This window comes from Herpailurus yagouaroundi, unplaced genomic scaffold (assembly GCF_014898765.1).
Source record: "Herpailurus yagouaroundi ecotype Mexico unplaced genomic scaffold, PumYag 29, whole genome shotgun sequence".
In the NCBI taxonomy this organism is placed as follows: Eukaryota; Metazoa; Chordata; class Mammalia; order Carnivora; family Felidae; genus Herpailurus; species Herpailurus yagouaroundi.
In genome coordinates, this window is record NW_024412377.1 from 46,642,981 (window position 1) to 46,670,412 (window position 27,432).

General features: G+C 48.4%; 1 protein-coding gene across 4 annotated transcripts in view; it reads left to right on the top strand.

Moving 5' to 3' along the window:
- The window catches only part of LARP1 (La ribonucleoprotein 1, translational regulator), a 56,792-nt gene extending 31,573 nt beyond the window's left edge, over positions 1-25,219 (top strand). The window contains exons 2-19 of one of the 4 annotated variants that reach the window (XM_040442895.1): positions 1,713-1,774; positions 2,025-2,090; positions 3,046-3,220; positions 4,146-4,274; positions 4,351-4,557; positions 4,657-4,819; positions 5,718-5,862; positions 8,822-8,996; positions 9,101-9,270; positions 11,141-11,533; positions 12,344-12,467; positions 12,591-12,796; positions 13,249-13,355; positions 14,244-14,395; positions 17,806-17,950; positions 19,492-19,601; positions 19,797-19,924; positions 21,438-25,219. In XM_040442895.1, coding sequence (XP_040298829.1) covers positions 1,713-1,774; positions 2,025-2,090; positions 3,046-3,220; positions 4,146-4,274; positions 4,351-4,557; positions 4,657-4,819; positions 5,718-5,862; positions 8,822-8,996; positions 9,101-9,270; positions 11,141-11,533; positions 12,344-12,467; positions 12,591-12,796; positions 13,249-13,355; positions 14,244-14,395; positions 17,806-17,950; positions 19,492-19,601; positions 19,797-19,924; positions 21,438-21,647 — 2,867 coding nt within the window. In that variant the 3' untranslated portion in view covers positions 21,648-25,219. The remainder of the gene's footprint in view (positions 1-1,712; positions 1,775-2,024; positions 2,091-3,045; positions 3,221-4,145; positions 4,275-4,350; positions 4,558-4,656; positions 4,820-5,717; positions 5,863-8,821; positions 8,997-9,100; positions 9,271-11,140; positions 11,534-12,343; positions 12,468-12,590; positions 12,797-13,248; positions 13,356-14,243; positions 14,396-17,805; positions 17,951-19,491; positions 19,602-19,796; positions 19,925-21,437) is intronic. The other 3 variants (XM_040442905.1, XM_040442916.1, XM_040442919.1) reach the window with 3 other exon arrangements.
- Positions 25,220-27,432: the final 2,213 nt, after the last annotated feature.

The following is a 27,432-nucleotide window of genomic DNA, read 5'->3' on the forward strand; positions in this document are numbered from 1 at the left end:
GCTGATGGCTCAGAGCCTGGAGCCTGTTTCCGATTCTGTGTCTCCCTCTCTCTCTGCCCTTCCCCCGTTCATGCTCTGTCTCTCTCTGTCCCAAAAATAAATAAATGTTGAAAAAAAAAATTAAAAAAAAAAAGAGAACATGGGTGTGCTCAAGGACTAGAAAACTCCTTTTGAGACCAGCTAGGCAGATTTCTCTGTTCAGGGACTGTGGGGACAACATGATGGGAGAGAAGTGGGTGAGTAGAGCCCCAGGATGTACCTTTCCCGTGGATCTCTGAGGGAGGAAGGGTTTAGAAACCCTTGTTCTTCAGAAGTGTGTTGGGAAAGCAAGTGTAGGTGTAGAAGGGACCAGACCTATTAGAGTTCTTCCTTTAAACAAACAAACAAAAGGTTTTCTTTTTAAAAAGCCCATGTCTCATTGAAATGACTGGGAAATTCCAAACAGAATTAAATCACTGTTAACATACTACGTTACTCCTGATGATACTTAGTTATATGGCCTTCCAGAATTCTTGTGAATATGTGCATATACACATTTTTTCTTTGCTTTACAAAAATAGAATTGCAGCTTTTCTTACTTACTGTGTTTCACATCTTTTATCTCTAGTAGAACATTATCTTTTTAATGACTGCTCTAAAAATTGCTTAAAATTTTTTTTTAGTGTTTATTTTTGAGAGAGAGAGACAGAGTAGAGTGCAAGCAGGGGAGGGGCAGAGAGAGAGAAGGAGACACAGAATCTGAAGCAGGCTCCAGGCTCCAAGCTGTCAGCACAGAGTCCAAAGTGGGGCTTGAACCCACAAACCATGAGATCATGACCTGAGCCGATGTCAGACGCTCAACCGATGGAGCCACCTAGGCACCCCTGCTCTAGAAATTGTTAAGCTTTAATTTCTGTAGCCAGTTTTCTACTGTTGGAAATGTAGGTTGTTTTCAATTTTTTGAACTTACAAACAGCACTTTTGTTATGGACGGCTTTGTATATAACTCTAAACACTTGTCTAGTTGGTACTGATAAATTCCTAAAAGGAACATTGGGTCAAATGGGTCTCATGTTTTCTTTGGGAACTTGGAGAACAGCAGAGTCTTTCCTAAGTGGCTAACCTTTCTATTGACTGCAGGTCATTGAGGACAGAGCTGGTCCTGGTGGGGGGTGGGGGTCCTGGTGGGGGGTGGGGATGCTTAGAAGAGAGAGCCCTGGATTTCTTGACTGCCAGCTCAAGGTTCTCCCCTTACCTTCCCCATGATCACTAGCCCAGGTCTGCTCACACACAGAATTCCACAGTGTTAGTTAGAGCCAGAGAAGGTCTTTCAGATCCTTCCTTCGTGGAACCTGCTGGGATTAGGGAGCCTTTAATTACAGAGCTAGCTCTGGCATGGCCCCAGTCTGTTGTAGACTTACCCTCTCCAGGCCTCAGTGCCCTCTTTATAGGAGAGTACAGAGCTGGGAGGGCCCTCCTGCCTCACTTCATGGGTGTTCATGGGGTGTTGTCCATTGGTTGTTTCCATGGTCTCATTTTTCCATGACTTCTTCAGAGAGAGGCTGGTATACTTGTTACTGGTGTTTGAGCACGTGTCCTTCCCTCTTCACCATGTCTTCCTCCTTTGGAAACCTGTAGGTTGCTTGATGGAGTAGAGGCGGTCATGAGGATGAGCTAGCGGTGGCCACCTCCGTGGGCTGTGCATAACCATCTCTCCCTTCTTGTTCCCACAGAACATTCTGCTCCAGCTAAGGTGGTGAGGGCAGCAGTTCCTAAACAGCGCAAAGGCAGCAAGGTAAGGAGTAGGAGCGGGCTGCCTAAAGGGGGCTTCCTTGAAGAAAGAGGTGGTGGCCTCTTCTGAGCTGTGAGGTAGTTCTGGATCCTCTCAATAGCGGGGGAGCCCCTCTGGGCCTCCACTGTGGATGGTCCTAGTGGACAGATGATTGTGGGTTCTGATCTCTCGGGGGAGCTGTATTTTGTTTGGGTGAGGGGCTGAATGGCAGGGGCATGGCCACCCCAGGGCCTTCACAGAACGTGCCTTGCAGGTTGGTGACTTTGGAGATGCAATCAACTGGCCCACACCTGGAGAGATAGCCCACAAGAGTGTGCAGGTGAGTCTTTGGGGAAGAGTGGGCAGGTTTAAATGCTGTGTACAAATGCACATTTGGCCTAAGTTCTCAGAACCTCGGGTCTTAACTTTCTCGGTTTTTTCTTTTGAGAGGAGTGGTTGGTACACTATGGGCAACTCTGAAATAGCTAAGGATCATCATCATTTGAGCCCTTGCTGTATGTCAGGGACTGCCAAGTGCTGCTTACCATTTCATCGAATCCTCACAGTGACTTAAAGATAGGTCCTTTAGTAATTCCCGTTTTACAGATGAGACCACTGAAGCTAATAACCAGCCATTGGGAGAGGCTAATAACGAGCCCTTGATGGTCAGGTGGGCCTTGGAAGTCAAGTCTGTTGTATTATTATTCCAGAGCCTGTGTTCTCCATCAGCTATACTTGGGTTGCCAGTGAGTGAAGCAGGAGAGTGGTCATTAGGCCAGGTACCCACCTCCAGACTGTATGTCTTGGGGAAGCTTATGTAGCGCTTTTTAGTCCCAGCAGAGGAACTCCTGATCAGTCCCCCCCTTCCAGTGCTTTTGTTCTGGACTGATGGCCTAGATCACTCACTGGCTGTGGCCATTGGCCTTCAGTTCACACACAGGGTTGCTGTGGACAAGCCAAGGGCTAGCATCTCTTTTGTCCCACAGACTACCTGGACGGTCTGGTCCTATAGGGAGTAAACGTATGGCCCCTGTATCCTGGTGGGTTGTCTCAGTTACTGAGACTCAAGGAAGATGAAGAAACAGGTTGTTTCCTACTTCCTGCCTGTTTGAGCACACTTCCCAGTGGAGGCATCTCAGGCATAAAAACAAGACCTAAGAATATATGTAGTCCAACCTGCCGTTGCATGCTGCGTCTTCCCCTGCCCCACCTTTCTAGTGGCAGGGGTCCTTCTGCCCCATCCTAGGAGGCTCTCTGATTCACCTCACCCCCTGTTACTCTGCTTCCTACTGCAGCCACAGCCCCACAAGTCCCAGCCTGCCCGGAAGCTGCCCCCCAGAAAGGATATGAAGGAACAGGAGAAAGGAGAGGGGAGTGATAGTAAAGAGAGCCCGAAAACCAAATCGGATGAATCTGGGGAAGAGAAGAATGGGGACGAAGACTGCCAGCGAGGGGGCCAGAAAAAGAAAGGTGAGTGGCTTGGAACAGCCTTGGGAGAAGTGTGCAGGCAGAACTGTGAAGTATCAGAACTCGGGGCTGCTGGATGAGTTTCAGGAGCCCCGAGAAGTCCTTGGGAGGCTGAGTGGTGTAGGCCACCGGGCCAGCAATCTTCACTTCCGCCTGCTGTCCATCAGTTCCTTCTCTTACTTAACAAGCATCCGGTAAGCCCTGTTCTCGGCAGTTGGGCTCCAGCAGTGCACAAGACAGATGAGGTCCCCGCCTCAGAGGAATCTTAATGTATCTTGTTGTATTGCTGTCCCATGTAAGATTTCATTTAAAACAAGAGTTTCCATTGCCCTCGCTAAGATGTTTAGGGTACAAGTTTGGCTGCTTTGACAGAGATTCAAAGTAACAGTAGTTTAAACAAGATAGAAGTTCATTTCTCTCATCTGACAGCTGAGTGTAAGTAGGCCAGGCCTAGAATGGCAACTATTCCTTTCCTTTCATCTTGCTGTGGTGTCTTGGCTCTTTTCATCCAAGATGGCTCACTCTTTCCCTCTTCATTCCACTTAGCAGGAACGGGAAAGGGGAGAGCAGTTCCCTTTTAGGGACTCAGCCTGGAATTGACTACTTTCACGGAGCTCTCCATAGACAGAATTTTGACAAAGTCTACAGGGAGCCTGGAAGTGCAGTCTTGATTCTGGGCAGCCATGCGTCTGGCTCCGGAAAGGGGTTCTCTGACCATGGAGAAATTGATATTAGGAGTCAGCTGTGAGTGTCTGTCGCACTGAGGTCCATGGCTTCCTTATTTTAGAGATGAAAATGAGGTCTAGTGTGGGCCATCAAATTGTTAATCAGGTCTGTTGCTCGAGACAGCAAAGAACGGTTGGGGGTAGGGATGGCTAGGAGAGACCTCTCCTTCAAGCCTTCCTTATGTGCCCATGCTGTCCTCCAGGGAACAAACACAAGTGGGTTCCGTTGCAAATAGACATGAAGCCTGAAGTGCCCAGAGAGAAACTGGTCTCGCGCCCTGCTCGCCCGCCAGAGCCACGGCACACGCCTGCCAACCGCGGGGAGATCAAAGGTATGTGCCGCCCACTGTGGAGGGCCTGGGCATGGGGGTCACCCTCAAACCTGACCCAGCGCCCCTCTCCCCATAGGGTCTGAGCCTGCCACCTACGTGCCCGTGCCCATGGCCCCCCCCACCCCAGCCTGGCAACCAGAGACCAAACCGGAGCCTGCCTGGCACGACCAGGATGAGACATCGAGTGTGAAGAGTGATGGGGCTGGTGGGGCGCGGGCTTCCTTCCGTGGCCGTGGACGGGGGCGTGGTCGCGGCCGGGGACGCGGCCGGGGTGGCACTCGAAGTACGTGAGGCCCCTTTGGGCTCCGGGATGTCCGAGGGAGCGTGGCGGGGGCGGCGGGCAGGGCTCTCCTCTCCCTTATGGCGCCCATTTCCCCCATAGCCCATTTTGACTACCAGTTTGGCTACCGAAAGTTTGATGGTGCAGAGGGGCCTCGCACCCCCAAGTACATGAACAACATCACCTACTACTTTGACAATGTCAGCAGCACTGAGCTTTACAGCGTGGACCAGGAACTGCTCAAAGACTACATCAAGCGCCAGATGTGAGTGGACAGGAGCCTTCTTCCTGGAGGGATGTGTAGGGGCCCGGGAGCCGTCAGAGGTGGCTGCTGGCAGAGTAGGGATGGGCAGGTCCTTCTGGTGCTAGGGACAGTGCCTGCCCCTGGCTGGAGCTGAAAAAAACCGCTGCTCATCCTTTAAAAGTTAAGTTTTCATAATAAAAGCTAATTTTTCATAAAGGTAATATTTATTGCAAAAGTAATACCATATTCGCCTAAAGAAAATTTAAAATTATCACAACAAAAAGGAGAGGCAGTGTCCAGAGTCCAGCCCTTTGTGCACTTCTGTTTATAATGGCAGCACGGTCAGAACGCTAGCAAACACCTAAGGAGTCCACACAGTTAGCAAGGCTTGCTATTAAGTGCTTTCTAGGCATCCTCTTATTTAGTCCTGCGGCTATCTTGTTCCTATGAGCTGGGTCTTCTCTCCAGTTCGTAGGTGAACAAACAGACCCAGAGTGTTGCCCAGAGTTTCATGGCTAGTATTTCAAGGCACAGATTAGAATCCATTTCTGTCTGATGGCAAAACCCTAGCTCTGAACCACTCTGATGGTCCCTCAGTCGGGGGAGCCATACAAGGAGGTGGATCATTTCAGTACAGTGCAGTAGTATTTTAGGAGCAGAGGAGAAAGTGGCCAATAACATTGGAACTGGGTTTTAAAGGAAGATGAGGGGTTGGCCAGGCATACAAAGAAGCCGAAGGGCAGGGGGAATGGTTAGGGAGCCATAAAAAGATAGCATCTCTTTTCAGCCTGCAAAATTGTACGTTCAGTTGGGTCAGGGTCGGTCAGAGGCTATGTGTGGTGGCCGGGGTGTTCCGAACAAGAAGAGCAGACTCCTAAATGATGCTGCAGCAATCATCTGTCTTCTCCCCTCCACCTAGTGAATACTACTTCAGCGTGGACAATTTAGAGCGAGACTTCTTCCTGCGACGGAAAATGGATGCTGACGGTTTCCTTCCCATCACCCTTATTGCTTCCTTCCACCGAGTGCAGGCTCTTACCACTGACATTTCACTCATCTTTGCGGTAGGTCTCCCTTCCTGGGGCTGGGGTGCAGGGGAAGGAAAGGTCCTTACTTAAGGAGCTAGAGTTTGGGCCACGGCACAAAATCCTGGAGTAGTCGCCATCTGATGAATTCTGCTGAAGTCGCAGGGCTTGGCCAGCCTCTCTGCCTCCCTTCTTGCCTCTCTCTCTCTCTCTTATTATGGAAAATTGCAGATATTTCAGAAGTAGACAGCATGGTATGATGAACCCAGCCTCAGCAATTACCACCTCATGGCCCATCTTACTCCATCTATCCCCCATCTGTGTTTCCTCTTTCAAATTACTTTGCAGAAAATGTCAGGTAACCTGACATTTCATCCACGTTTCAGTACTTGTCTCAAAAAGATAAATACCTGCTAAAAACCTAGTCACCATGTCGTTATCACATGTACAAGTATTAATTCCTTCATATGTCCAGATACCCCGCCAGTTGCAAATTCACCCCACTCGTCAAAACTGAGACTCAGGATCCAGACAAGACCCATATGTTGTCTTAAGTCTCCCCTTCCCTTCTCTTTTTCCTTGCAGTTTATTATTTCAATAAACTGGGTTGTGTATTTTGTCAAATTTCTCATGGGACACAGTGGTGTCATTTAGCATATTCTTGTATATTCCAAGTTTTTTGTAAATTGGTGGTCCAGAAGTCTGATCAGATTCAAGATTCAGGTTTGGGGGGTTTTCCTCCCGTCTTCGTTGAGAGTAAAGATCATGATAGATTCTCTCAGGTGGCACATAGCGTTTCATTTGTTCTCTTGTGCTAGAAGCTGCTATTGATGACTGTCTGGTATTTCATTAGGGATTGTAAAATGGTAAGATTCTAATTCTGTCAATCTGTCTTCATTTGTTACCTGGAATACCTCTTTAAGGAGAAACTTTGCCTCATCAGCATACCAAGAGGTATGGTTTGTACAGAAAGGGCGGATAAATGCTTGAACTTTCCTTTGTTAACCAGTTTTCAGAATTATGAGTTGATCCCTAATAGCTTTAAAGGTTTGGTGCTTGGGATTGTTTTTTTGTTTTGTTTTGGTTTGGTTTTTTTGTTTTTTTCTTTTTCTTTTTTTCCTTTAGTATCTTTTAGTACCATTACAGTGTTACAACCTGTGAATTCAAACATACTGCACTTTTTTCAACCCATTGCAGTTCATATGCTGAATCAAATTGTCCCATCTTTGGCTAGTGGAGCCTTGGTTCATCTTGTGCGTTTCCTGCCTCAGTTAGGGGATTGGCCATATTTTCAAGAAATTCTGGGTCCTCACTTCTGGGGAAGTGGTATTTATATACTACAGTCTGAGTTGATTGTTGCTGTTTTGATTGGTCATTGTTTCTGGAGTTTTTTGTTTTTGTTTTTTTGTTTTTATGCATCATGAGATAATACTGATATTTTCTTTTTTTTTTTTTAAGTTTGTTTTTTATTTATTTATTTATTTATTTTTAATTTTTTTTTTTTTCAATGTTTATTTATTTTTGGGACAGAGAGAGACAGAGCATGAACGGGGGAGGGGCAGAGAGAGAGGGAGACACAGAATCGGAAACAGGCTCCAGGCTCTGAGCCATCAGCCCAGAGCCTGACGCGGGGCTCAAACTCACAGACCGCAAGATCGTGACCTGGCTGAAGTCGGACGCTCAACCGACTGCGCCACCCAGGCGCAACAATGTTTTTTATTTATTTTGAGAGAGAGTGAGCCAGGGAGGGGCAGAGAGAGAGGCAGACAGAATCCCAAGCAGGCTCTGCACACCCAGCACAGAGCCTGATAGGGGGCTTGACCTTCCAACCGTGAGATCATGACCTGAGCTGAAATCAAGAGTTGGACACTCGACTGACTGAGCTACCCAGGCACCCCTCTACTGATATTTTCCATTATAGTTCAGGACTACAGGATCTTTATTCAACTCCAACTATCTTCTGTTTGTAATAATCCTTTATCCTGTGCCCCAAATTCTAATTGCTGATGACATCAACATAATTATTCATTTGTTTTATTCAACAATTTATATAACCTATTCTTGTAATAATAACCTGTACTACTAAAAACAGGGTTTTTTTCTTACACACTCAAATGACTGTATTTTCAAGTTATTACTTGAAATAATCTCTGTGTGGTCATGTCTCTAACTTGATGTGTATTAGTTTTGTTAGTTTCATTTTGCTCTCGAGTTTTAGGGATTGCTTTTTTCCCCTCTAATTTCTAATTTGTTTTACACTTAGGTAAAACATTTACATGGTTCAAAGTCAACATGGTATATTCCTAGAAGTCTGATTTAAAATTCTCTCACTTCCACTTTTTTCCCTTTATTTTCCTGTAGGCAACTTGTTTTGAATCCTTCCATTAAAAAAAAAAAAACCTAAGTAAAAGTCTCTCTGTGCATTTATATCCTACCCCTTTCTTAGTTAAATGACAGCATATAGTGCCTGTATTTCTTCACCTGTTTTTTGTTTTCACTTACTAACTCTGGGAGCTGACTGCATAGTAGTACATAATAGGAAGATGCTCTTCACTCCTATTTACAGTTGCATATATATCTTTTCGTATATTTGCCAGTGTATCTTTGGTATAGATTTCTAGAAGTGAGAAGCCTGCACTAAAGGGCAACTGGCCGGATTCCTTTTCTCCAGAGGTTGGCCTTTGCATTCTCACCAGCAGAATAGGAGAGTGCCTCTTTCCCCAAACTATCTGTGCCAGTATTTCTCTGGGGGCAGATTCCTGGATGCAGAATGGCAAGGTCAAGGGGCAGGTGGGTTTTTGATGTTGGTACCCTCCTACAAGTTTGCACAGCTCCTTTGCCCACCAGCTGTGGAAGATGGTGCCAGTTTTCTTATACCCCTGCCAGCACCAGACTCCTGCCTGAGCTCGTGGGGCCCAGTCCTTCGTCTGCCAGCTTCCAAAAATCTCATTCTGTCCAAGTCTTTTCTCTGCATTGTCTCCCTCCTTCTCTCCTGCAGGCCCTAAAGGACAGCAAGGTGGTGGAGATCGTTGATGAGAAAGTGCGCAGGAGGGAGGAGCCGGAGAAGTGGCCTCTTCCTGGTCCCCCAATAGTGGATTATTCCCAGACCGATTTCTCCCAGCTTCTCAACTGCCCCGAGTTTGTGCCCCGTCAGCACTACCAGAAGGAGACAGGTAGGTACTGCAGACCTGTAGGTGCCTTCCTGTTGTCCTTGTCACCCAGCCAACTGGCATCAGGAGGACTAGAAGGTTGAGGGTCTCCCCTTTCCACCTTCCAGAGTCCGCACCTGGCTCTCCCCGCGCAGTCACCCCAGTGCCAACCAAAACAGAGGAGGTCAGCAACCTGAAGACACTGCCCAAGGGCCTGTCTGCCAGCCTGCCTGACCTGGATTCTGAGAACTGGATTGAAGTGAAGAAGAGGCCGCGGCCGTCCCCAGCACGACCCAAGGTGTGTGGGACGTGGGCTGGAGCATGGAGAGGGGATATCGCCTGGGTACAGGGCTCTGAGGGGCTAGCTGGCAGGGTGGGTGGCTCAAGGTGGCGATGTGATCTGAGGTCAGCAGTGACTGCAGGAAAGCTGGTAGGACTGTTTCCCTTTCCAGTGAGGACCACTGCTCAGGATAGCCCTAGCTGAGTGGAATTTTCCATGGGAAGAAATCATACAGCCCCGGGCAGCAGTGTCCCAGGTTTCTTGATGTTTGGCTCTTATTTTTGCCCCATCTAAATTGCTGGGGCTGCTTTAATGCCTAAGTGTGTCCTCATTGTCCCCTGTATAAGCCCCTCAGGCCCTCTGAAGAGGGAAGGGAGAGGAAACAGACACACGGCCTGGATGTAGCGTTAGTCTAGACTAGAGCACCAGTCTCCTGTCACCGATGGCTGTTGACCTTGGGCAGCTCGTTTAATATCTCAAGTTTTTAGTGTTCCCATCTTCACATGAAAGAAAGGAGGGCTTAGACTGCTGTAGAAATTATAAAGCAATATGCCAGTAGTGTGCATTGAGTCCACTGTTAGAGAACGGTTTCCATTTCCGACTAAAATGAGTGCCCCCTTTCCAGAAGCGGATGTGTGCTCTGTCCCATCCCCCACCTCCTCTTAAAGATCTCTTTGGTCTAAGGCTTGTAAGGCGGCTTCATAGATGACCTTGGACTTTGGGGTCTGAAATTCTATGCCCCCTTTTCCATCGTGCCACTGTGACTGTCTCCCTTGTCTCCCTCTTGTTCAAACCCCAACTTCCCTCTCTCTTCTGGCTGTGATCCTTTCACCACAGAGTGTCAGGGATCAGGCCAGAGTCCTGAGGACCTTTAGGAGGCCCAGGCTTACAGACTGTGAAGGTTTTGGAAAGACAGGCAGGCTTAGCCCCCATTCCAGAAACAGAGCCCCGCTCGCACCTGGCCTATCTTGAACCTTAAAATCGAGTAGGTTTGGAGTTTACATGGGAAGCTTTTTGCAAAGCATGGAATTGACTTTTTGGATATAGATTATGAGGTAGACAAATGCTTCTGTGCCAGAGTCTCAGATAAATTCAGTCTAGCAATGGTCTGAAATATTTTCTTTTGCTGAAAGCACCTTGTTGTCTCTTGCATCTGGAACATGCTGTTCTTCCTGCCTAGCACACTCTTGGTCCCTGCCTTCACCTGGCTTACTTACACTCATCCTTCAGTAATTACAGCTCCCCGGAAGCGTTCCCTGACTGTCCCCACCTCTAGTTCGTTAATAAGTGCCTCTCCCTATGTACTCCACAAATTCTATTTATAGTTAGTCTTTACCAATACCACATTACACTTGGCTGGCTGGTTGTTTGATTTTTTCTCCCACTAAACTGTGAGCTCCTAAAGTTCAAGAATTGTGTCTTGTTCATTATTCTGCTTTTAGGTTCTTCATTCAGGGCCTGGTGCCAGTGGGTGCTTGCTCACTCATCAGATAGTTGAACATCTGCTGTTGCTAGGTCCCAGTCTAGGTACTGGGGATATGATGAAAAGCAAGGCAGCTCTGGCCCTTGCATCATGAAGCTTCCGTTTTCTTAGATTTTGGATAGATGGAACAGATGGATCAACCTGTTGAACTTCTGCTGTGTGCTCACTCCCAGGCTAGGTGAATGAGAGCACAGGTGGCTGCAGGGAACTTGTCACCTCATTGTTTATGAGTGACTTTGTTGTGAGCCGGGAGAGAAGAAACCTGGAGTCCTAGGGGACTGGCTCCAAAGCTGACAGCTGTGGCTTGGTGGCATGGCCAGTGCCCCTCTCTCGGCGGACAGCTACAGAGGCCGGTCCGAGGGCGCCCCGGTGATTCCCTCTCCCCTTGGTCTGTCCCCATTTTAGAAGTCCGAGGAGCCCAGGTTCCTCCACCCAACCTCTCTGCCTCCGCAGCTGCCCGCTCAGCAGCTGACGTCCAAGGAGCAGGATGAGCAAGAGGAACTGGATTTCCTGTTTGACGAGGAGATGGAGCAGATGGATGGGAGGAAGAACACCTTCACCGCCTGGTCTGATGAGGACTCTGACTATGAGATCGATGACCGGGATGTCAACAAGATCCTCATCGTCACCCAGACGCCACCTTACATGCGCCGGCACCCCGGGGGGGACCGCACTGGCAACCACACCTCTCGTGCCAAGATGAGCGCCGAGCTGGCCAAGGTCATTAACGACGGGCTCTTCTACTACGAGCAGGACCTGTGGACTGAGAAGTTCGAACCTGAGTATTCCCAGATCAAGGTGAGGCTCGGACACGGCACTGGGGGTGGAGCCTGGGGTACCTGTAGTGCGTGGGACAGGGGAAGGCTGATGAGCGGTGTGGCCTTGGGCACAGAGCCTCAGTTGTCCTCGTGTATGGAAAGGGGGTGGTGATGGACTCCCTGCTGGAGCATTCGGTGAGAAGAGACATGTAAACACTTTGTAAGCTGTGCCAGAGCAGGAGATGACTGTTGTGCCAGCTGAGCATTGCGTTTAAGGTCGTAACAGTCGGTCAGATGCCAGTGGGGAAGAGAATGAGGATTCGATTGGCACTTCTATTCTCAAATATTTAGGCCCATATAAAAGTTGAAAGGCCTTTTAAGGCACTTGTTTTGAGTAGAGAAGATAGAGAAAAGACAGGCTTTTTAAAAATCACTGTTGCCCGGAAACAGTCAAAACTTCCTGTAGGTTTTTACAGTGCGACTGTGTGTGGTGGTAGGTGGGCCTGAGGGGAGCCTGTGGAGCAGGTAGTGGTGTGTTTGGTGGAGGTGAGGAGACGGTGGGAAGCAGGTCGGGGGTCTGCAGTGAGTTCTGGAGAGCTGAAGTCCTCGTCTCGGTCTTGCCGTAGAGAGGGCCGGGCGGGCCCTAACCCCTTCTGGGTGGGCACGCTCGTGCCCTGGTAACTGGGGGTGGGGAGTGAGGAGGCTGCCGCTGAGAGCCTGGGGACCAGAATTCCACGTATGTGGACGTGGGAGCTGCCCTTTGCAACTTCCTGCAGGTCCCGATTCCTAAACAGGCTGGGGCAGTCTTCTTACTAACCTCTTCTCCCCACCCATCTTATATCCTCTGCAGCAAGAAGTCGAGAATTTCAAGAAAGTCAACATGATCAGTCGGGAGCAGTTTGATACACTAACCCCAGAGCCCCCCGTGGATCCCAACCAGGAGGTCCCTCCTGGGCCACCCCGCTTCCAGCAAGGTGAGAGGTGACACCTGGAACCCTGGCCTGGGTGGGAGGGTCTGCAGCCCTTCAACGGGGAGCCTTCCAGGGACAGACGGTCACAGGCCTACCCCTGCTTACTGGCCTGCTCTGCCTCTGCAGTTCCCACTGATGCCCTGGCCAACAAATTGTTTGGTGCTCCTGAGCCCTCCACCATCGCCCGTTCTCTACCAACCACTGTCCCGGAGTCGCCAAACTACCGCAACGCCAGGACCCCCCGCACTCCCCGGACACCACAGCTCAAAGACTCGAGTCAGACATCACGGTTTTACCCAGTAGTGAAAGAAGGACGGACACTAGACGCCAAGGTGAGGCTCTCCTGCCGGGCTGCTAAGAGTCTTGGGCTCCCTTCACCTTTCTCCCCTGCTTTGCTTTTTACCCTTGCTTAAGCCAGGAGACTGCCAGATCCCAGACCTGCTCTATATTCTTAGGCAGCTGGGCCCCCCCAGGATCGAGTGGCCACATCTGAAGAAGGGACCGGGTGTGGGAGTGGTGATTCCATGTAGCCAGGATAAGGCCTCAGGAGGATGGACCAGGAGTGGGTCCTTAGGGCTCCCAAGCCTCAGTTTCCTCACCTGTGAAATAGGCATACCATTTCCTAACTCATAACTGTGGACATCATGTGAGAGAATAGATATGAAAATGCTTTGTAAATTGTGAAATAACTCACACACATGAGAGGTCTTGGTCCTACAAGTGCTTGGTGCTCCTAGAGTTCTGTGAGTGCGATTAATAACAAAATCTGGACTGGCCTTTGCAGATGCCTCGGAAAAGGAAGACAAGACACAGCTCGAACCCGCCCCTGGAGAGTCATGTGGGCTGGGTGATGGATTCCCGTGAGCACAGGCCCCGGACTGCTTCCATCAGGTGCCAGGGCAGTGGGGAGGAGAGATGAGGCCGACTGCAGGATGGGTGGGAAAGCCAAGCAGCTGATGGGACCAGGAAGAACGAACCTCTTCGGTCTGTAAATTAAAGAAAGGGACTGTTAATGTAAATCCAAAAATCTGGAGGAGTCTAGAGAACTTAATCCAGAGCCTGGGAAGATTTTCCTAAAGAAGTGGTGTTGCATCTACACGGAACCAGAGTGTCTTCAGAGAGAGAATGTTTGTGAATGATTTCAAAAGTGTGTATCTGCTGCCTGCCCCAGGATGGGGCGGTCATTAAATAAAAATACAGATTCCTGGGCCCTGCCCTCGATCTTCTGATTCAGCTTCTGGGGGTAGGGTTTAGGTGGCTTCCCCCATCCCCCAACCCCCAGCCCCAGGAAAATTGTCCCAGTGTTCTCTGTTCAAGAGCAAGGTTTGGAAGCCATTGGCCTATATATGCACTCTACTCCCTGCAAAGATGGCACAGACTGAGAATGGTCATGGTTTTAAAGAAAACATATAGACGGATTAACCCATAATAGCTTATCAAAGAAAGTTGAATGTGAACTCTGGATAAATAAATGCTTAGAAGCTCAGGTTTGGGCATTGTGCCGATCTGGGATGTTAAACAGCCCCGTGACTCAGGACAAGTCTCCCAGTCTCTGTAAGCCTCACTGACTACTTTGTAAAACGCACCAAAGGTCTGTGTGTGCAAAGAGTGATTTGGGCCCGTGGATGTAAGTTAAGGACCTAGCACAGTACTTGGGTCTCTTTGCTGCCCTACGAGAAGCTAGATCTTGGCTGATGGAAGGACCAGAGGGGCCCCTCCTAAACTGATGGCTAGCTGCTCCAGGGAACCTGGTGACATTGTCTCTTTCCTGACCTCTAGTTCCAGCCCCTCAGAAGGGACACCTGCAGTTGGCAGCTATGGCTGTACCCCTCAGTCATTGCCCAAGTTCCAGCATCCTTCCCACGAGCTGCTCAAGGAAAATGGCTTCACACAACACGTCTACCACAAGTATCGTAGGCGCTGCCTTAACGGTAAGAAGCACAGGGGCAGAGGGGCTGAGCCTCTGGGTCCACTACTTAGATCCGACTGTAAGGGTGGTGGATCAGGTAATTGTTTTCTCTGACCTTAGATCAAGAAGTGACACGACATTGCAACAAGAAGGATTGGAGCTAGACTCAGGCCATGTAGTTGGGAATACAGAAAGCTAAAAGAATCTGCTACTCAGAATATTTTGTTCCTTGATCTTCCTCTACAGATAATAAAAAAAAATATCAAAAGTTTACCTTTTTTTACATTTTTTACATTTTTTTACATTTTTAAGTGGTTGTGAAGAAGAAAGAGAAGAACTTTTGACAGAGACAATATCTGGCCTATAAAGCCTAAAACATTTACTCTCTGGCCTTTTGTGGGAAAGTTTGCTGACCCCTGCTCTAGAAGATGGTATAGGGAAATAAGCTTTCTAGATACTCTCGTGTTTCTTTTTATCACAGAATGAGATTTTATTTAAAAAAAATTTTTTTTACGTTGATTTATTTTTGATAGAGGTAGAGAACAAGTGGGGGAGGGGCAGAGAGAGAAGGAGACACAGAATCCGAAGCAGGCTCCAGCTCCGAGCTGTCAGCACAGAGCCCAATGCGGGGCTCGAACTCACAAACCACGAGATCATGACCTGAGCCTAAGTCGGAGGCTTAACCGACTCAGCCACCCAGGTGCCATGAGATTTTTTTTTTTTTTTAATTTTTTTATTTTTTAGAGAGCGAGTGAGTGGGGGAGAGGGGCAGAGGAGGGAGAGAGAGAATTTTAAACAGACTCCATGCTCAGAACAGAGCCCATTGCAGGGCTTGGTCTCACAAACCCCGGGGATCATGACCTGAGCTGAAATCTGGAGTTGATTTCAGACCAACTGAGCCACTTGGCTCCTGAAATGTCTTTTAACTATAGATTTCTGTCAGGTTGGCTGTAAAGATGCTCAAAAGCAATCTTCCCCCCCCCCCCAATTTTTTTTTTTAGAGAGAACAGTGGGAGGGGCAGAGAGAGGGGAAGAGAGAATCCCAAATAGTCTCTGTGCTATGAGCACAGAGCCCGACGCAGGGCTCGATCCCACGAACCATGAGATCATGACCTAAGTTGAAAGAAATCAAGAGTCAAGACGCTCGACCAACTGAGCCACCCAGGGGCTCCACAGAAGCAATCTTTAAAAATTTTCTTTTTAATGTTTATTTTTTGAGAGAGGCAGAGTGTGAGTGGGGAGCGGCAGAGAGAGAGGAGACACAGAATCTGAAGCAGGCTCCAGGCTCTGAGCTGTCAGCACAGAGCCCGACATGGGGCTCGAACCCGCAAGCTGTGAGATCATGACCTGAGCCGAAGTCAGACACTCAACTGACTGAGCCCTAGGCAACCCCCCACAGAAGCAGTCTTAATGCTCCCTTGTATTAATTTGCCTCACCTCTTTTCATTTAGCAAAACATGGCTGCTCAGTGCTTCTTTCGTCTGCCTTACTTCCCTCTGCGTTTGTGTATGACAGTTTTATTGAGATAGGATTCACATACTATACAGTTTACCCATTTAAAGTGAAAGGTGCTGTGACTTTTAGTATATTCAGGAGTTGCACGTCCATCAGCAGAATCGATTTTAGAACATTTTCATTACCACAGAAAGAAACCCTGTGCCCCTGACCAGTCATTTCTCATCCCCACCCCCACAGCTCCTTCCGGGCCTGCACAACCACCAGTCTGAATGGTTTGCCTTTTGTGGGCTTTTCATATAGATAGAATCCTGTATCACAGCATTCTTTGTGACTGGTTTCTTCCCTTAGCATACTGTTGTCACATTTCATCTATATTGTAGCATGGTGTCAGTACTTTATTCCTTTTCCTTGCCAGATAATATTCCATTATTATGGGTATGGCCTGTTCTGTTTATTTGTTTGTCAGATGATGGACGTTTGGATTGCCACTTTTTGTCTATCATGAATAGTGCTGCTGTGAATATTTGTGTACAAGTTTTTGTGTGGACATAGGTTTTCATTTAGCTTGGATAGAAGAGCGGAATTGCAGGGTCATATGATAGCTGTGTTTAAACCTTTGGAGGAATCGTGAGACTGTTTGCCAAAGTGGGGGCACCATGTTTTCGTTCCTGACAGCAGTGTATAGGGCTTCTGGTTGCTCCAATCCTCCCAGCACTTGGTATTGTCTGTCTTTTTTATTACAGCCGTCTTCATAGGCTTGAAGTGATAAGTGATACCTCCTTACGGTTTTGATTTGCATTTTCCTGGAAGCCATAACGTTGAAAATTTTTTTCATGTGTTTATCGGCCATTTGTATACCTTTGGAGAAACGTCTGTTCAGATCCTTTGCCTATTTTTTGAGTATTATTTGCCTTTATTAACAAGTTATAAGAGTTTTTTATAGATTCTAGGTACAAGTCCCTTACCAGATTCATGAGTTGTAAATACTTTTTCCCCACCCTGTGGGTTGATTTTTCATGTTGTTGATAATGTTCTTTGAAGCACAGAGGTTTTTAGTCTCTCTCTTTTTTTTTTTAATTTATTGAGAGAGTGTGCATGCACACGAGTGGGGGAGGAGGAGAGGGAGAGGGAGACAGATTCTTAAGCAGTCTCCGTGATCAGTGCAGAGCCAGAAACGAGGCTCGATTTCATCATGACCGTGAGATCATGACCTGAGACAGAGTCAAGAGTCAGACGCTTAACCAGCTGAGCCATCCAGGCACCCCAGGTTTTTAGTTTTTAGTTTTTAATTTTTTTTAATGTTTTATTTATTTTTGAGAGAGAGAGAAAGAGCCAGAGTGTGAGTCGGGGAGGGGCAGAGAGGAAGACACAAAATCTGTAGCAGGCCCCAGGCTCTAAGCTGTCAGCACAGAACCTGACACAGGGCTCGAACCCAGAAACCATGAGAGCATGAACTAGTTGAAATCGGATGGATGCTTAACTGACTGAGCCACCCAGGTGCCCTTTTAGTTTTTTTAATGATACTAAATTTATCTATTCTTCTGTTGCTTGTGCTTTGGTATTGTGTATTTTTAATGGTACCATTTTGTAATTGGTGGATTCCTAAAATAATTGTTGGTAATGACTAATCAGTGTAATTTGTTGGGTTGTCGGATTATTTGTTCATGCTTTTCCTTATTCTGACTACACTTGAGAGCAGTAGCATTTGAGATGAAGAGCTAGACCAGGCTGGCCTGATTTAGAAGCTGATGCCACCTGCTTGTGGTGAGGCCCAGGCCCACTGCCTGGCAGCAGGGCCTGACACGGAATAGCGCTTAATGACCGTCTCCTGAAAGACTGAAAGGACAGGGGATGAGCAAGGGAATTGGGGGGGGGGGACAGGAGAAAGGACCAAAGTCTGACCCCAGGAGCATTTGTCCCCTCAACACGGGCAGCCTGGCCCTGAAAGGTCTTTCCTCCTCTGTCCCCAATCAGAGCGGAAACGCTTGGGCATTGGCCAGTCTCAGGAGATGAACACTCTCTTCCGCTTCTGGTCCTTCTTCCTCCGAGATCACTTCAACAAAAAGATGTATGAGGAGTTTAAGCAGCTTGCTCTGGAGGATGCCAAAGAAGGCTACAGGTGAGCAGGATGTGAGGAGTGTGGCTGGGGGTGGGGGGGGAGGGGCTGCTGGCGGGTCTTGTGGGAGGTGAAGCATTCCTGGTGGGTCTGCCTCCAGAGCTATAACCAGAAATCTGTTTTGCATACACATTTGCTTTATAAAAACATGATTAGTAATATGTTTACATGGTTCAAAATTCAAAGAGGACAGAGGTTGTATAGTGAGAAGTCTCCTCATCCCTGTCCCCATGCCATCTAGTTGGTTTCTCCACAGATAGCCAGCATGGTCAGAATCCCGAGGGGCTTTCCTAAAAATATTTGCTTGTGTGAGCAAGGACATACCTATAGTCTCCCACCACCCTACTGTTGTTTACCCAAAGTATAGCCTCTATTAGATAATAATTTGTACCGTACTTTTTAATGTATTTAGATCATCACATGAATGCCTTTTTGTATCTTATCATTTATAAGCATGAGCGTGTTTCCACATTGTTAAAGTATTTAACTTTTAAAACTTTCTTACAGAAATTCTTACATACCTTTTGCTGAAAGTTTAGAAAATATAGATAAGAAAATTCCAACTCCCAGAGATAACCATTGTTAATATATTTAAGTGTGTGGCCTTCTAGACTTTGTATGCATGGGTAGATGTAAAATTTACATATTTGTTTGTAAAATGGGCTCATTCTGATGTAACACTTTGAAACCTGTCTTTTCCACTTGGTGATATATCATAAGCATCTCAGTATCCATCAGTGTGTATTTACATTATAATTTTTTTTAATGTTTTATTTTTGAGAGAGAGAGACAGAATGTGAGCAGGGGAGGGGCAGAGAGAGGGGGAAACACAAAATCTGAAACAGGCTCCAGCTGCTCTGAGCTGTCAGCACAGAGCCCGAAGTGGGGCTCGAACCCACGAACCATAAGATCATGACCTGAGCTGAAGTCAGGCACTCAACTGACCGAGCCACTCAGGGGCCCCATACGTTATAATTTTTAATAGCTTATATTCTGTTGTACAGATTTACATTATTAACTGTCTCTTTAAGACATTTAAGTTTTGTTGAATAATGTTAATGAACAGTTTTGTACATCTGTAAAATAGAAACAATGTATTTTTGGTCACCTCCTTGACATGTTCCTAAAAGTAAAATTTCTGATGTCAGATAAACAAACCTGCTAATTGACATGGTCACGTGACTTTGCGGAGAGCTCATCTCAGGGTATTGGCAAACTTGTTCTGTGATGGGACGGATAAGAAATATGTAAGGCTTTGCAGACGTAGGGTCTCTGTCGCAACTACTCAGCTCTGCTCTTACAGCAATTGAATGTGGGCAGAGGGCTGTTGTTTGGCTGAAGTTTGCTGACCTCTGGCAAACAAACCATAAACTGCTAGACCCACTTAGACTAACGTTAAATGTTAGCCTTCTTAAGGATTTTTTTTACCATTTTCTCAATAATCCACGTGCTTAAACCATTTCCTCATTCATTTATTATGCAGGTGCAATCCCGTTTTACAAATAAACTGTGTCCTGATTTCACTGACTTGTGCTCTCCTACAGATATGGTTTGGAGTGCCTTTTTCGATACTACAGTTATGGTCTGGAAAAGAAGTTCCGGCTAGACATCTTCAAGGATTTTCAGGAAGAGACGGTGAAGGACTATGAAGCTGGTGAGAGCCAGAGTTGGACTCTGCAAGCCCCAGTCATCTAGGCCTTTTCTCCCTCCTCCCTCCCCGGGGCCACCTGGGTCTGGCTGTGTGTCAGTCACCTCACACCTCCCGCTCCCCTGAACCTCTTAATTCTCAACTCCTCACCAGCCCCGCTTCTCTCTACCTCTCTCCACCTCTGCCTCCTCTTTCCTGCAGGCCAGCTCTATGGGCTGGAGAAGTTCTGGGCCTTCTTGAAATATTCCAAAGCCAAAAATTTGGACATTGACCCCAAACTTCAAGAATACCTCGGCAAATTCCGACGTCTCGAAGACTTCCGAGTGGATGTGAGTGAAAGTCTCTAGTCTTTCTCACCCTCGTTGTCCTGGAAAGAAAACTGGACCAGAGGTCAGGATACCTGGCTAGTAGCTATGCCACTAGCCCAGAGACCCTTTTCCCCCATTTTGGCCTTAGTTTCTTTGCCTGTAAAATAGAGAGTGAGAAGTGGACACTGACAGCCAATTGAAGGGGATTATGCAAGTTGCTCCTCCCTCCTTCCCATGGTCCTATAGCTAAACTATCATAATGCTCTCTCTCTTTTATCTTAGTATGCCCTGGTTAGCCTGGGATGAGTGCCCTAGTAAATGTACTTTCTTTTTCTGGAAGAGGCCAGTTCCAACCCCGCACCAACACAACCCCTGTCTTCTTGGAGTGGGTGACTCAATGGTGACATCCAGTGGTGGGTCAGGGTTATTGCTACTGGGTATAATCAGGGAAGCGGTAGCTTTGAGTCATGGATGTCAGTCAGAGACTCCAGAAATGAGTGAGACTCGTTCTTTCAAAGACTTTATAATATAGTAGAGATGTGCCAGTCATCTTATTCCCTTCAAACCTTTTAGCCAAAAGACAAATAGCAATAATAGTCCTCTCATCTATTAAAAAATTGCCATTAATTGAGTGATTACTGTGTCCCAGGGGCTGTGTTAAGCACTTGATATTGACCTCATTTTAATCTTTATAATGTGGTGAAGGAGGCAGAGTTCATTGTTACAGTTGCTGTACCAGTGGATAAATGGAAACCCGTAGCCACCCAGTTAGATAGTGGCAGTGCCCTTCAGGCCTCCCAGTATAAAGATGAATCTGTTGTTTTCTGTCCTTAAGCATTTCCTCCTCTGGGGGTTGGAGGGGCATGTGTGCAGAGAAGCCTTGCAGTGGAAAGACCTGTGGAAGTGGGACTAGAAGGGCTCAGCTTTGACCCTCAGAAAGGGAAGGAAATGTCCTTGAGGTCACCAGACCTTTGGCAGAGGTAAGGCCAGACTGGATCATGATCTCTTAGATCAGTGTCCTCTTTCTGGCCTGGAAGGGGATAAGGCAGAGCCCAGGAGCATGTGGGCCTTCTGAGCTGAGATGTCTTAGCATATTGCATATTGCCACATTCCATGCATCATTGCCTGAGAAGCAATCCCTTCTCAGAGGGGAGCAGAAACTTGTGTGGGTGAAGGCCTGGGCTTCAGAGTTAGATAGATGGGCCTAGTGCTGCCTTGTCTCCACCAGTTATGTAATTTATGCAGCCCTGGGCAAATTATTTTTCTGTGCTTCACTTTCCTCATCTGTAAAATGGGATGATTGTGTCTCCATCAAAGGGTGGTGTAGACTCCCTGAGTGGGTTCTGGTGCATAAAGTAGCATGGGGCTTTGGCATCTTGGCATGGAGATGTGCCTCATAAACTGGTAATTAGTTTTTAAGGTTATGACTGTTTTCTGCATTTGGAGGTAAGAAGTCTCTAGAGAGCCAGCCATGGCAAGGAAAGGGGTATGGGTAGTGGCCCCTGGTCACCTGTGACTTCCTCCTCTGTTACAGCCCCCCATGGGTGAGGAGGGCAACCACAAACGACACCCAGTGGCGGCAGGAGGTGGCGGCGGTGAGGGCAGGAAGCGGTGCCCTTCCCAGTCTTCCAGCAGGCCCTCCACCATGATCAGCCAGCCCCCCACACCACCCACTGGCCAGCCCGTCCGGGAAGATGCCAAATGGACAAGCCAGCACTCGGACACACAGACTTTGGGAAAGTGAAAAAGCCCCTTAGCCCTGGGGTTTTGGAGGGGGGGATGGGGGGTTGGGTAAGAGTCCATGGGGGTGCCCAGTCCCAGGAGAGGGGACAGAGAAGGGACAGGCCTAGAGTCATTAGCATGGGCCTTTGTGCTGAGTAGCAACATGTACACCATTTGGGCTATCAGAGGTACCCCTGGGCAGGAGCCTCCACACACCCCCTTCCCCCTCCTCTCTCCATGACTCTTCACATCCTAGCTTCTTCTAAGGGGGGAGGGAAAGGGGGGAGATTTTTTTTATATATATATATATATATATATATATATCAAGTTTTAAATTATTGATAGTTCGTCTGGATTACCAAAATCACTCTGCAGCCCTGCCCACGGCTGGTAAGCCGTAACCCTGGTTCCCACCCACAGCCTCCTCCTGCTCCCCCTCAACCAACTATGCAGCCCACAAGAAGGCCCTGTGGGCCCCATTGCCCAGCACTGTCCCATGGAAGGCTCTGGCAGCGTCCCTGGGCCCCACGAGCACCAGCCCCCTCATCATCTGGGGCTTACCATCACCATGTTCTCCCCCTGCTGTCCCCACCATGCCCTTCTGCCATTTTCTGGGAGAAGGAAACCAAAGGATCTAGAAGTGGGAGTGGGGGAAGGTTTCAGCCTCTCTCCACTCCCCTCTCCCCATACCCCTTACTCCCCAGCCCAGAGAGACGCTGCTCATACCAGAAAAGACTATTGAAAGATGATTTATTTTATTTTTCTCTGACCTTTCCATCCTTGGAAAAATGGAAAAACAAAAAACAAAAAAAACAAAAAAAACAAAAAAAAAACAAAAAAAAAAAAACAAAAAAAAGACAAAATCGACCATAAAAGACCAAAAAAATAAATCAGAAAACCCCCACCTAATCCACAGAAAGTGATGTCTTTCCCCTGCCCTTGGATTTTGTTTTGTTTTGTTTTGTTCTTGGAAATAATATTTTTTTAAAAGTTGCCTTATTGTGGAGCGGGAATCTGAAATACCCAAATGCCTGTTTTCCTCGATGGAGTCAACTCGAAGAGCTCACACCTTCTCTGGATGTGCCTGGGCTGGATTGGCTAGAATCTTTCTCTGGACTGAGTTGCATGTACAGTGCCTCCTGCCTATAGGCAAGAGGGTTGGGGGCGGCTCAGATCAGAGCCTTGCCTGAAATACCCCTGCTGTTGCATCGTTCGAAGCTGACGTCCTGTGTCTATACGCTGCTGCCACTGTCGTGTCCTCGCTCTGCTTGCTGTTGCTTCACGACAGGCCCCGTCCTGCCGTGACACCCTTCATCTGCCCTCGGATCCCCAAGGCCAAGCGTGCTTCAAACTGTTGAAGAAGAGCACTGGCCTGGATCTGGGACACACTTGGCCTCAGCTTGACCGTCTCCCCAACCTCAAAGGGGAAAGGTGAACACCTGGCAGCTGAGGCTTGGAAATACGTTTCCTTGAAAGATCTGAGGCCTCGAGGAGGCTCTGTCTCATCAAAGGTGGAGAAGGATGCCATTCTCCCTGGGGTCTGGTGGGGTCTCCCCATCTTGCATCCCCCTTCTGCAAGCCATCTCTGCCCATCCTCCAACTGACCCTGCCTGGGAACGAGGGACAAGGAGGATTTGGGGGCTGGGGGGAATCCTGCCAGTTGGAGAAGCCCCGCGGCAGGAAGGTATATGTGGACATAGAGTATACCTGACTTCTCTTCTCCAGCCACTGACTGCTTGGGTTGGGCTGTGAGTGATAATGGACTGGCTGGAGTCTACTGGCATCCGAAGCTAGGGAGGGTGACCGAAGGACTGACCCACACAGACTGGGCTGTGTGTTGGGTGCGGGCGTGATGACATAGTCACCCCCAGTGTGGACCGGGCAGCACAGAGAAGTTGATGGTAGTGTTGCTCAGTTGCTGACACTTCATTGGCCCTCTTTTTAACTGTTTCCTCTGCTGGGCCCGAAGATTGGGAGTCGGAGACAGTATCCCAGGCTGGCAAGGGCCTGCCCTCTGTCACGGGCACCTCATTGCTTTCAGCCTGTGCCCTCTCCCACCTCTGCCCTCCCAGTGGTTATTGTGTGGGGAGCCCACCTCAGTTCCTTTTACCCGGTTGTCTCGAAAGCCAAGGATGAGTGTGTCTGGTCACTGCTCTAAAAGTGGGATCTGAGGCCTTTCCCTGCCCAGTCTGGTGCCTGCCCCCCGTTGTACCAGACACTGGACTCCTGCACCCCCTCCTCCTTCCCTTTATCCCCCTTCTTTCCTTCGGGTCGCTCAGCCCAGTACTGTATCCAGCACCATAGAACCTCAGTGTTTGTCCTCTGCTGGGTTTGGGGGCACAAGGAAGCCTTGGGGGTGTGGGGAAAGGCTGTTCTTATCTTGAGTTTACTCCCAGGCCAGGGGGCTGCCATCCCCTCCCTGATCCTCCCACAGACACCCCAGAGGGAGGAAGCCCCTTTGGGGTGGGGAGGTGAGGACTTCATCTCAACGTAGGCTGAGAGATGGGGGGGGGAGAGGGGTTTTTTTTTTTTTTTTCTTTCTTTCTTTCTTTCTTGTTTTGTAACATGTTAGGAGTTAATGTTGCAAAGAGTAGTTTACATCTTCACTTTCTGAAGACACTTGAATTTAGGACCGACGTATCTGTGACAGGCATGCCAGGAGCGGCCAGAGCCATCAGGGTTGGCCGCTCCACACCCACCACCCTCCTGTGGGGGTCCAAGACCTGAGACACAAAGCAGCAGCCTGCCCAAACCCTTCTGCTCATCCTGTACCCTTCCACGATCGGTCCATACCAGGACGACCTTTGGGCATCAAACATCACAAGGTCTGTGTGCCTCAGCCCTGCTAAGGGGCCGGTTTCTTTCGCCCTCTCCTGAATCTGGGAGCAGATGCGCTACCAGAAGAGAGGGGCTGCCTGGGCCTGCCCCAGCCTGGACCCCCGGGGCTCAGGTCCAGGTGCCGAGCCCCCATGTCAAAGTTGTTAACGTTTTTGTTTTGTTCCATTGTAGCTCTTTTTTTCCCCCCTTTCCTGATGATTGATTTTACAAAAGAAAGTAAGCTGCTCAGAAGGCCCTAGAAGTGGGGAGGAGGGGCAAGGAAGACGAGCTAGGGCGGGTGAGGGTGGTTTTTTGCCAAAAAGCCTGGGTACAACGGTCTGGGTCATCTGGTGCCCTCCTGAGTGGGACCCCAAAGTGTATCCTGTCTGGAAGGGTCCCTGGATTTATTTGCCCCAGCCCCCACCCTCTCCTTCAGCCATGTTGATGGCAGAGGCAGAGAAGATCAGAACTTATAGCCCATTTCTCACTGGAGAGGAAAACTTGTCATCTGGCTTTGCGGAGAAGGTTCCACCTTATGCTCATAGTACATTATCTTTACCATGTGCTAGGATATCACATTTAAAAGGACAAAAAAAAATGTAAAATACTTGAATGAGCTTGTATTATAACATTAATATTATTGAGAATATCTGCTTTCCAGGCTGAAGTGATTCATTCATTATTCTAGTCCTGCTTTAGTCCTTTGTAATTTGTGGTAATTATGCTTTTCTTTTTAATACAAAAAAATGTATAAAAATAAAAACTTGAAAAGGCAAAGTACTGGCTGGTCTCCCATCTGGGGTACAGCTGTTGAGGGATGGAGCCTGGTTAGGGCCCCCTCAGATCCAGGGGAACCCTGCACTCAGGATGTGTACATGAAAGCTTTGCAGGGCTCTGCCATTGCGCTTTTGGGGAATCTGCCCGGGGAATGGGCTCCAGAGGCTGCTAGTGAGTACATCCAGGAATGTATTCATCCAGGAATTCCTCCGTGGTTTTGAGAGCGTCTGCCAGCCTGGAATTCACGTCCACCATGTGTCTTAAAACATGGCAGCTATAGCCAGTCCAGTGCTAGAGAACAGAGAGATGCCAGTCCAACAGAATCCCAGGGTTTCTGCCCACTTGTCCCACTCTCAGGATTTCCATCCTCTGGCTGTGGCCTGGTATCTTGTAAGGAGATCACTAGGAAGGTTGCCGTGATTCCCTGTGGAGGGTCAACACAGCCCCTCTCTGAACAGACATCCCTGCCAGAGTAGAGGAGAAACAGGTCAACACTCTGGCCTTACAGGAATCCAGGTCAGCCACTGAGCCCAGAGGATTGAAGCTGGGAAAGGATGGAATGATGAACACACCCTAGCCTACTGAGGACTGGCCCCTGGGTTGTTGGTGGCTTTTCCCTGACTCTTGAGGCCAGGTGCTGGCAGCGGTAACATTCTCAGTGCCAGTCTGGCCTACGTGTATATAAAACTAGAAGTGAGGCGTGTCCTTCCTTAACCATTAGTCTGACAGCTGTCTCCCATGCCTGGTGCTTGAGCATCCCATCAGAAATGTTCTTCCAGAGAATTCCGCCATTCTTGAGGCGGGCAGTTACTTTAGAACCTCCAGTGGCCTTTGTAGAGTTTAGGAGTTGGGAACCAGGGCTTCTGCAGACTGACTTGGGGACAGGAAGACAGACCCACTTCACAGCCTGGTAGGGATGCTCATGAGGTTGGCCACCACCAGTTGTTTAATTGCACTGCAGTAGCTCCCAGATGCCATGTGATCAGGAGTGCTAGAACTAGGCATGTAATGGAGAGGAAGAAACAGAAGCATCTACTGGCATTAAAAGGAGCCCAGTTTATTTTCCATTCCTTTCACTTTCACGTGATCTGCTGGGAATTTTGAGACCTCAGCCCTTTATTTTTTTTTTTTTTTCAATTTTTTCAATTTATTTTTTAAGTCTGTTTATTTTAAGGGAGAAAGCAAGCAGGGCAGGGGCGGGGGGGTGGGGGGGAGGAGGGGAGAGAATCCAAGCAGAGTCCATACTGTCAGGCGCAGAGCCCACTGCAGGGCTCCAACTCCCAAACCATGAGATCATGGTCTGAGCCAAAATCAAGAGTCCGATGCTTAATCGGCTGAGCCACCAGGCACCTCAAAACCCCAGCCTTTACTTAAGCCTCACTTGTTTACCAACCTCAGGGCCATTCTGTTTGATGAAGAAGAGGATAGGGCTGGGACCCTCTGCCAGAGCCCAACCACCCGGCTGCCAAAAGGGATGAGACACCGACAGCCTCTTGCCCCTCGAAATCCAAAGACCTCAAAGGGGAAAAGAAATGCATCCGTTCGTCCTCTTTCTCCACGCTCCTCATTCCCTACCCTTCCTAAGTGTACAGAAGATGGACTATTTTCCGTATGTTTACTTGTGTAGGAACAGGCTGCAGGAGCAGGCGAGCTGCCGTGAAAACGGACCGTTGGTGCCACAGAAGCTGTGCTGCAAGCTCAGGGCATGAAGTGCCCTGAAGAGCTGTCCTGGGGACAGAGCCAAGCCCACCAAGGCCTGAGGAGGGTGGGTGGGGTTTGGAAGGCCAAGGAGGAAGCTGTAAGTGCCCAGTTGGTCCACTAGGCAGATTTCAAGTGGCAGGGCCAATAGGAAGGGATCTTAGATAGTTCTGCTTCAAGAGTTGGCCTTATCCAATGCTAACGTATTCTAAAACAGTGGATGGTTTTCTTGATGGAAGAGAACTGAGAGTTCAGGAACAGACCCAAATATATGTAAGAACTGAGTAACAATATGGTGGCCTTGCAAGCCAAAGATTGGTCTTCAAATTGTTCTTGGGAGCCACAGGGCTCCTGGCAATGTCTGCTAAGGGAAGGCCAGGCTGGGGACTGTGGCAACCCAGGCAGCTCTCTGGTTTTGTTTCAGGTAAGTTTCATTTGAAGTAAATGGTGTTGAGACAACTGGTTAATCATTTGGGCGGGGGGGGGGGGGGGGGGGGGAAAGAGGGTTATGCCCT